Source organism: Sycon ciliatum, chromosome 5, assembly GCF_964019385.1.
Source record: "Sycon ciliatum chromosome 5, ocSycCili1.1, whole genome shotgun sequence".
Classification (NCBI taxonomy): Eukaryota; Metazoa; Porifera; class Calcarea; order Leucosolenida; family Sycettidae; genus Sycon; species Sycon ciliatum.
Genome location: NC_088647.1, coordinates 18,272,279 through 18,282,706, shown reverse-complemented (window position 1 = coordinate 18,282,706; position 10,428 = coordinate 18,272,279). Strand labels below are relative to the sequence as shown.

General features: G+C 47.3%; 2 protein-coding genes across 3 annotated transcripts in view; one reads left to right on the top strand and one right to left on the bottom strand.

The window, feature by feature from the left end:
* Positions 1-306: 306 nt before the first annotated feature.
* Positions 307-7,459, bottom strand: LOC135816856 (circadian locomoter output cycles protein kaput-like). The gene is made up of 2 exons (XM_065329956.1): positions 7,155-7,459; positions 307-487 (listed from the first exon to the last, which is right to left on the bottom strand). Exons 1-2 carry the CDS (start codon positions 7,457-7,459, stop codon positions 307-309), a joined length of 486 nt encoding a protein of 161 aa, XP_065186028.1.
* Positions 7,460-8,136: 677 nt separating this feature from the next.
* The window catches only part of LOC135817917 (E3 ubiquitin-protein ligase TRIM33-like), a 36,976-nt gene continuing 34,684 nt past the window's right edge, over positions 8,137-10,428 (top strand). The window contains exon 1 of one of the 2 annotated variants that reach the window (XM_065331219.1): positions 8,137-8,800. In XM_065331219.1, coding sequence (XP_065187291.1) covers positions 8,258-8,800 — 543 coding nt within the window. In that variant the 5' untranslated portion in view covers positions 8,137-8,257. The remainder of the gene's footprint in view (positions 8,801-10,428) is intronic. The other variant, XM_065331220.1, reaches the window with a different exon arrangement.

Genomic DNA, 10,428 nt, shown 5'->3' with positions numbered 1-10,428 from the left:
GTCAATTACCTGAAAGTGAGGGATTTATTTGCATAGGAAAGTGCCTCCGCGCTCCCATTCATTTCGTGATCGAGCCGTTCATTATACACTGTGCATGTACAGGTACATGCACAGGTAAGCGATACGTAGCACATTTTGAGCATGAATGTACATGATGTACATGATGTACATGTACATGATGTACTGTGGATGTGTGATGTAGCGATAAAGTAAGTAAGTAAGTACCAATAATTATGGATGCTGCATGGTTTCTGGAACTACTAGTATCTGAGAACCATGTCCAGCCATATTTTATAAACCCATAAATTAGCCAGGTTGTTGTTGTTGCTGCTGCTGCTGCTGCTGCTGTTGTTGTTGTTGTTGTTGTTGTTGTTGTTGTTGTTGTTGTTGTTGTTGTTGTTGTTGTTGTTGTTGTTGTTGTTGTTGCGAAAGGAAATGGTACATAAACATCAGTACAATGTGGGAAGTTGCAGCAGGTTTTATACCACTGAACAGAGCATGTACAATGTACATGTACATGTACATTGTACACCAACTACCTTTCTACAAAACTCAATCCAATTCTTTGAAGATGGCAGTTGGCGGTCACGCTGCAACAAAATCACCAAACGTGAGCACTAACAATGTTGAAACATGGTTGCAGGAGGCAAATTACAAGTAAGCAAGCAACGCATACAAAGAAACAATCAGACAATTAATACTACCTTTCTACAGGTACAATGTACATTGTACAATGTGCATGTACAGTACATGACAAATGCTAGACTGCTGGTCAGAGCAGGTCAATAAAATTCAAACTAATGAATAAGTTATTAGTTAGCGCCCTTCATCAGAGTAGAAGCCAGTGCCAGTGCCAGTGGTCTCAGGTTTTGGGGAGGGTGGTGGGGGGGGGGGGGGGGGGCTGAAGGTACAACTCCCGCGCTTTTAGGCTCACACGCTCGAGAAGCATGCATGTAGCTAACAGGATTGACAATTATCTGTTCGTTACAACCAACCTTCCGTTTTCTTTCTTTCTTTTCTTATCTCTACCTTTCCATAATATTAAAATAGAAGAAATCACATGGAAACGAGTTATGAAACAACTATCCACGACTGTAACAAGATAATAAGCAGTCAGAAAGTGCGATAACAGGGCACGAAACTGACATGTTACTGTGACATTCAACAACCTGAGACCTAGCTCTCACACACCTCCAGTGACCTTGAACCTTGCTGGAAGGCTGTTGGTTTGCGCACTGGAGGTGCATGAGAGCTACATGTAGGTCTCAGGTCGTTGAATGTCAAAGTAACATGTCAGTTTTGTGCCCTGTTATCGCACTTCCTGACTGCTTATTATCTTGTTACAGTCGTGGATAGTTGCTTCATAACTCGTTTCCATGTGATTTCTTCTATATTAATTATATTTATTGGCTCAGTATCCGAGTTAAATTTCCATACTATCCTTAACGTTTTCATACACAATGGGTCCATTGTTGTTTGGCGTATTCACTTTGCCTGTTTTGATCACCACTGCAAATAAGGAATAATTAAATTATACAACAACAATTTCAACTGTACGTGGTGTGGCCAAGGACTGTTTGTGTGTTGCGAGTTGGGTGTACTGAAAAAAACAAACAACAACCAGCACTGTTTAACATTACAATCGGATACTGAGCCAGTAATAAATGTGAAAAAGAGAAAAAAACACATGAGAACGAGTTTTGCAGCAACTAACGACTTGTGTGCCCTATTACGCGTATCGCACTTTCTGACTTTTTATCATCTTGTTACAGTCGTGGATAGTTGCTGCATATACATGTACATGTATGTGTGTGTAACTCGTTCTCATGTGTTTCTTCTCTTTTTTTAAAATAACAATAATCTTTATTTTCAGGATTACCCAAATGCTAACGCCTATCTGGGGGATCTCTTATTTGTGTATGTACTTAAAAGCACTGTACTCTTTTGATCGGCACCTGCATGTGCATGCTTTGGCCAGGATATGGGGAAATACTAGCTTTATGTACATGTATACTAGCTATACATGTACAATCATGTACATGACGATTGTACACTGTACATGTACAATGGCATGTATACATGTTTGTTTATGTATGCGCTAAGGTGCTGGTCTCGATGCTGCAGGTCGTGTTGCCTGTTGAAAAGCACGAGTACTGGGCACTTGACTCAAATCCGGTTAGACGACGCCGTAATGTAATAGTGTCACACTGTGTTCTTGGGCAATCAGCACTCAAATCAGATGCTAACTCAGATAATCGGGTTTAAACGTGCAAAAACACAAAATTCATAAGTACATTAGCCCCAGACGTACGTGCATATTTGCATTGTACATTGTGAGTAACCCACTCCAGAAAACGTGTACAGTGTGTAGGTCTTGGTTTAGTGGGTATCCTCTGCATCTGCATCTGTATCTGTTCTGCTATTGAAAATGCATGTACATGTACATGACTGCATGTACATGGACATGGACACGCACGAAAGAATATTTTAAAGGTTGACGCAAACCAGAACAAGTGCTTTCTCTCAAGTCTCAACCAAGACGAGGGAGTGCACTCTCAGGCTCCAATGCATGTAGTAGAATATGCATGGCTGGGTCTGGAAATGACCGGTCTCATAACCCTTGCAGGCGGTGTATACTGGTACCCGTTACTTGCCACCTCTGTTGTTGCAGAGCTGCTACTGAAATCCGATCGCGTGGGTCCAGCTTGCGCCTTGCGCTATTTCTCAGCCCAGGGTTCGCAGGTCTAGGGCTGCGCAACGCCCGGCGCGTGCTTGAGTGGCTCGATCGGATTTCGTTGAGCTGCACTCTAGTACTACAGCCAACTTCGCTTATAACGACTGCGGATATAACGACAATTCGCTAATAACGACAATTCGCTAATAACGACTGTGGATATAACGACAAATCGCGAATAACGACATAATTTTCATGCCCAGAGCAAAGACCCATCCAACTGTTACACATACAGTACAATGAGACTTCGGGTATAACGACACTTCGCGAATAAGGACATTTTTCTGATGCCCCGCCGAGTGTCGTTATAAGCGAAGTTGACTGTAACTATCCCTGGCATGGTAGTAGGTCATCGAGTATGAAAGCACCACCTAGCACCTGCCTTATGAGATTGTACGTATCCTTGTGATTGTTGTCAGATGTGGGGCTGTGGACTCTTGTTACTGTACACCCATTGGGCCACCAGCAAGTGTCCATAGCCCCACTATTTGTTGGCCCCACTCTCCTTCTCTCGTCCCTTTCTCCTTCCCTCCCCCCTTCTCCGCCCCCATTGGGCCAAGTGAAGTCTCTGAAAACCCTGCTGGTGGTTTTCAGAAGTGATAGCGAAAGTGAGATTTGATCAACTAAGTTTTCCTTACCCCTGATCAGAAGATTAGCGGAGATAGGCAATCAAAAGAGGGCTTCCTTCGCGTGTTTTTCAAGCATTCAATTGCTGTGGTTTCTGAGATGAATGGCCACAAGTCCTGACAAGACGTTTTCAACTTATGGTTCCCTGGAGAACAATGAGTTGGGCCAAGCCTCAAAGCTGGCGGTGTGACAAAGAAGATAGTGTTTATCAGTTCTGAAGTTGATTTTGTCACAGCTTGAGGTGAAGTGATCGCGACCTTCTCTCACTGATTATCAGTACTAGTAGTTTCAATGCTGTAGAAATCTCCAAATCCCATGCATTCGCTGCATCTACATTGTACAAGACTACATGTACATGTACATTGTTTGCAATCCTTGTGCCAGATCAAGAGGTCACATTCAGCTGTGGGTTGCAGCACGTACCCTCTGTTTCTCTTACCAGGCAATGCTGCATGAATATCTGTTTATCTCCTTATAATCGGTTTTTCGGGCCTCTTTGTAGTAGTGACTTGCACTGTGGAGCCACCGAAGTAAAACAAATTCCATACAATTCATTACAATACTACACAATACAATACTGTGAACATAAACGTGAAGAGAAATTGCTGCGCAGGACGATACACTAAGTCTATCACACGTGCAGCCAATATAACTGCCTTTCTAATTGCGTGATGAACAGGACAAGCTGAGTTATAACGGCTTAAGCAAGCCCTGCTAGCATGGGACATCCACTACCAAACCTCCCCGCCACACCTGCAACAACCACATATTGTACCACAACGTCAACACCAACCATACACCCTTCAACAGACAAGAACCTACTCCATCGGACACGCACACACAAACAGGCATCGAGATTCCCTCATCAACAGTGTCATCACCCTCTACAACTCACTCCCTATCGACATCACAACCCAACATCGTAGAAATTCTTTCCGAAACACTACATCTAGTCTTCTTTTGAGCCGTACCTATTCCTGCTCCGCGCACCCCCCCCCCCCGGCTTCTGATATCTCGAAAGTGTAATTCATCATCTCGATCACCCCTATTGACCCCGCTTGTTTTTCATGATCCTTGACCAGCACCCTGCTCATTTACAGTCACCTAATTGGTTTAAGTCAGGTGGCACCACCCGAAGCTGCGTTCGTCTCCCCCTAGCTAGGTCTACCCTATTCGTAAATTCCCCTTTCTTTTCCTCCTACTCCACGTGGCTCCAACTGCCTCCCAGTGTTAGACGAGCTCCAGATATGCCCAAATTCCGTACCCTCGTCAGACAGCACTTCAGTATCTCCCAGTAAACAAAATCACAGTCACCACTTCCGCTGCATAGCTCGCTGAGCATCCCATTGCTTTGTAAGTTGCTAATCCCTTCCCACTTTGTGTACGTGCTCTTCATTTTCTTTTTTCTCTTCTTCGTGGTTGGTCTCACCCTCTCCTCAATTCAATTGGCTGTCTTGACATGCCAAGAGGTGCAGAAAAAAATAAAAAAATAAACAAATAAATCCATTGCTTCTTGCCTCCCCGATAAATTTCCATCTACTTGTTAGCTGTTTCTGGCTAGTATGAGTTCTATCACACTTATCAATCGTCCTTATTGGCGTCACGCCATCGTGGAATAAAAGTATAATAATTCCACCATTTTGTTATCATAATCCGCCGGAGCCTAAGGTGTAGTCGTCATCCCAGTGCAGCAGCAGAGACCATACCGTTTAACAAAAAATTAAATAAATAAACATGCGCGCTAGCGATACTCGAACTCGGCATGCACATGCATGGCCGGTGTTCTCACTGTGCTATGAGATGCTGTAATAAATAAATAAATATATGTACTAGTACTAGTCATGTCTACACTACAGAGTACAGGCAGTGCTGCTCCATGGAATCTTTTTTAAATTTACTAGTCAAGATTTTATTTTATTTATTTTTATTTTTAGGAATGAACTCCTTGAGCCTCTTGTACGGGCAAAATAACACATTTGTGAAGCATAAACACAATTACATAAAACGAATCATCGGATATACTTGCGACGTATTATTATACGGACTCAGTAGCTTGGATCACTCCAGGTTCACTGGATGCGTGCCTCAGCCACCACTAGCACTGGGAACACGACAGGTCACCGCGAGACAGCTCATAGCTAGGCTCCAGGGGATTATGCTCGCGAAATCATGGAATTATGCTTTCATGGATTCTCGCATTATGCTCGCAAAATCCTCATAATTATTATGCTTTGGCACCCGGGGATACATATTCACTTTGTTGCACTCATGGAGCCTCAAAGTTCGGAAAATTGTGCCTTTTTCGTACTTGCAAGTGGCCATAAGTACAACCAAATGTTACACGAGGGCCATAGTAGGCATACCAAGGTGTCCATTCATGCTAGAGATCAACATGGAAAAGAGAAAACATTGCTCCTTCTATTCAATAGTTGACTTTTTTTCAAAAGATTTTTTCATTGCCAAATTAGTTTGAGTTACCTGTGAAAAATATCATGTTCAACTGTCCTCGTGACTGATCGCCATACTCGTCCAACCGCTGTCACCCTCACCCTGCGAATAATCTGCTCATCTCTCCCGTAGCTCCACTTCTACTACATCATGACCGAACATCAACTATACCTCTTCAAGTTTTTTTAACTATTAGAGCAATATCCAAAGCCTGCAGTGCACAGTCATGGATGCTAAAATCCAGACGTGCGTCATGACTTTGTCACATGCATAATGTAGATCTACATGACTTGTTGTTGTACGCGGAGTTTTGCGGTCTACCCCGGCACTATCTCATCTAGTCCGCGGATGGTCCGCCCCAGGGCCCAGGGGCCAGGATACCTGATAAAGGCTGATTCACTCGCATCTGCTAAATGTACGGTATCAACGCGAGCAAGAACTTTGAAGAAGACGAGTTCGAGCATACAATAATGTATTGCCATGATTCCTACCCTGCTTTTCATTGAAAACACTATCAGCTGTATGACCTCCAAACCCTTTACCATGCAGCCCACCAGCACTGATTAGGTGCATTGTACAAAATTGTGTAGCCTACATACTAGAACTGTGGTACAATCATGTAGCTACGCTCCTACCTCCGAAAGGATGCCAAATTATGCTCAAAATTTTCAACCACCAAATTATGCCAATAATTATGCCGGCATAATCCGCCGGTGCCTACTCACAGCACGACAACTCACAGCCGACAGCTCACAGTGTCGTCAACTCACAGCCAAGACAACTCACAGCGCGACAACTTACAGCCTCACCAACTCACAGAGATAATCTGCGCGTATGGCTCCTTGCTCTTCTCAGCCATGAGAGAGGCGATCCGCGAGAAAAGCGCATTGGCATGCTTGCCATAGCCACCAGAGGCAGAATGCACAACGGGCACGAAGGAGGCATGCTCGACTTCGCGTACTCGCTCTTTTCCTGTTCATGGCGTCTGTAGCTAGCAGCGAGGGAGGTGGCACGATTCGAAGACGCAAAAGGGTTGAATACCCGTACATCGATAAAGATGCGCTCGAATCGGCCACCCCACACACCACTAACCGCAACGTCCGGCCGTGCCTGCTCCTCCGTGACAGCTGTGCGATGGCGGAAGGCCTCTCCGGTGACGGGCTGGAGGTGGGGTTACACCGTCACGTTATGAGCGACCTGTCTCAGAGCTCTGGCGGTGATGTCCCTCACATCGTTATGTCGCAGCGTCGGAAAGCCACCAAACGGGCACGACAGGGCGTGACTGACATTCAGCGGCTTACTGCACGCGCAGAGGCTTGGGAGCCGAGGAGGTGTCCAGCCGTACCGGAGGCACAGGCCATCCCGAGAATCTCCCTTGCCGAGGGTGAAACCATGGCGGCTGAGGGGGCGGCAGGTCAGCCAGCTGCAAGCACCCTTTTCTGAGGCCAGGTCGAGAACAGGGGCCAGCTCCCGGTGATCCGAGCGAAGGGCGTCAGCCACGAACTTGGCCGCGCTCCGCTTCTCGGCACGAACCGTCGCCTTGACCGTCCGGAGCCGAGTCAGCGAGTCGCCAAGAGACGACTCCCGCTCCAGCAGGCGAGACACGAAGCCAGCCGTGATCCTTCTGGGCGAGGTGTACTGCTCAGCCATCGAACAGGGGTTTGCCATACCCAGTCCCCCAAGCCGGCAGGGCAAGGAGAGAGTAAGCAGCGAACAGTTGTCCCAGGTGGAGCTTGACCCGTGATTGCTGAGATGAGCCGCTCGCTGATTGCGTGTTCTAGCGGTTCAAGAGGGTACGGCGGAATGGAGGAGGCCCGGCAGAGGAAGGACCACTTGTTTTGCAGACCCTGCGTGAATGTGGAGTAGGCGGCTTGTTGTTGCGATGCAGCGATGGTCGTGAGCTGCTCAACTTCCTCACACCAGGTGGCGACCTTGGATTGGACGAATTGTTCTACAAACTCATATCATCAGTCAAAGGACGGTGCATCAACAGATCAAGGTGGCGGCATCCATTACATGTGACCTGTAGTCTGTACACCGGTACCGGTCCATTCGAACGTCTCGACAGCAGCTGCGTACTTGGAGGGCTCCGTGCCAGTCCATGGAATCCAGTCCTGTCACTCAAGTACATGTACGCGCCGGGCGTTGCGCAGCCTAGTTTCTAGACCTGCTGTGAAATGATGCAAGGCGCAAACTGGAAAAAAACTGGAGTGACGCGCCTGGATTTCATTGAGCAGCACAATCATACTACGAATAGTAGCGATACCATGACTACGAGTCCGAGCTATGTATGAACGGTATTACCGGGATCTCACGTCGATTCTGAGAGAAATACAACTAACTTTACTTCAAGTCGTAGAGTCTCTACATACGCTTAGTTTCTTCAATCATTCCGAGTTCACGTTCCGGCAAGTTCTAACGTCAGTATTCATTGTTCTCGCATGAGCAATGTCATCACCCGAGTGGCTGTGCAGCGGTTGTGGCTCATCGAGCACCAGTCTGAAATATATTTCCTGCCTGCACACGCTGTGCGCGCCGTGTGTGCAAAACAGTGTTTCTTTTGACGGTTCAATCAAATGTCCGAAATGTTGGTCAACCACCCCCCTGCCTATGAGCGTCGAGCCATTGCGATCTCTACCCAGTGTGGTGTCCCTGGGAGATGCAGGCTACAGTGTAGCGGGCGAAGACACCCAGACAACGCCAGTGTGTGAAGAGTGTGGAACTCGCACCACCGCCACCAGCAGTTGTGAGAACTGCCATGTGAGAATGTGCGATGTTCATGCTGCTGGTCATCAATTATTCAAAGCCAACCAGGGACATATTGTCAAGCCGTTATCCCAAGTGAAGCGAGCCTCGTCTTCTGCAGGATCGACCAGTAGATCTGCTGCTACACAGCACAGGTGTGTACTGCATACAAGTGAGTTTGTTGATGGATTCTGCGTACAGTGTAACCAGTTGCTGTGCCCGAAGTGCAAACAGGCACATTCTCTCCTCTCTGACATCCTGCGGGAGCAACGTGCTCTTACGGAGCGCTTCGATGTCATGTCATTGGAATTTTCGGCCAAGATCGATGCTGTAATGGCCGAAAATCGGGCATTGAAGGAGAAGCTGGACATCTTCGAGGCTCGCCTTACTCGTCTTGAGAGTACAGGTACGGCAGCGTACCGTAGATCTACGAACGGTGAAAAGGACATGCCGCCCCCGGAAGGGGTTGTTGGCACGTGCAACGTCGTCAACTTTGCTGCTTTGGTGCAGGAAGAAGTTGACCGTCAACAGCGCTGCAACAACGCCATTGTTCGCGGCATCCCGGAAGCGGACGACAGCCTATTTGACGACTGCATCCGGATCCTGAAGATAGACTCCTATGAAGTCGCGCACGCAGAACGGATTGGAACTGAGCGGTCTCGAGGTCCCCGTCCTGTACGGATCAAATTCAAAAGCCAAGCCAGCAAGTCTGCCGTATACCGTACACGATTCAACCTCAAACTACAAGATGGAACTCCCATATATATGGCCAATGACCTGACACGACAGCAACAGACAGCCAGGAAGAACAACGTGACGAGCTACAAGGAGCTTCGACGTAGAGGCGTGAAGTGCTCAATGCCGTACGACGAGATTCTCGACGAAACGTACCAACCGTACACCCCCCAGCAGATCACACACCTCCTGCAGGAACGAGGCTCTGCTGACAGGGGTGCACTGGAACATCCGGGCACGCAATAGGATCGTCCTGGGAGTCCCTCAAATCCTACCACCTCGTCGGTAAGCCACCGGATCATTGCTCACACTAATACTTGTCGTAATGTCACTTTAGCTCTTATAAATATTTGTAGTCTCAGAAATAAGGTTCAGGATATTCACAAACTCTTGCACGATCATAAAATTCACATTCTATCCATTAACGAGACACACCTGGACAGCAGCATTCCCGATTCTCTTTTACACGTTCCTGGCTACACATTGTATCGACAAGACAGAGATCTACATGGCGGAGGAGTATGCATGTATGTGCACGCGTCTCTTGTTTCCTCTCCTGCCCCAACGCAATGTATACCGGGAGTGGAGTGCATATTTGTACGTGTTCGCATACCGTCTTCCAAACCCAAATCCAACGAGCTGGTTGTGTGCAGCGTGTACCGTCCACCCAACGCAAAGGTCGAGTTCTGGGAACTCTTCAGCCTTCAACTCGACAACATTCTACGTCAGTTTTCGAACATTATTGTCCTCGGTGACCTGAACACGGATGTTCTGCAGCCTCGCAGTGGACACTACAAACATCTCCGGAATATGTGCTGCGAGTTTGATCTCAGGAATGTTGTCACTGCTCCCACTCGTCATGGGCAGACCTGCATCGATTTGGTACTTGTTTCCACTGGAGTCCAGCTTACACAGACAGCAGTGCACCCTGTGGACGGTATCAGCGACCACGACCTAGTTATAACCCACCTAACATATCCAACCATGTCTACCTGTCCACTCTACACCAATATCAGGAAGCCGAGCGCCACAGAAATAGACCGGGACGCTCTATGCCGAACCGTGGACGAACAACTGACGTCATTCCCCCTTGCAACAGATGTAAATATCTTGGCGAACAGCCTAACAGCCGTCCTCAC

Excerpts from the sequence above, each read along its gene's own strand:
- LOC135816856 (XM_065329956.1), bottom strand. The coding sequence starts at position 7,459 with ATGGCTGAGCAGTACACCTCGCCCAGAAGGATCACGGCTGGCTTCGTG. Across the intron at positions 488-7,154 it reads CGGGATGGCCTGTGCCTCCG|TGGTATAAAACCTGCTGCAA; the intron begins GTACGGCTGGAC and ends TGCTCTGTTCAG.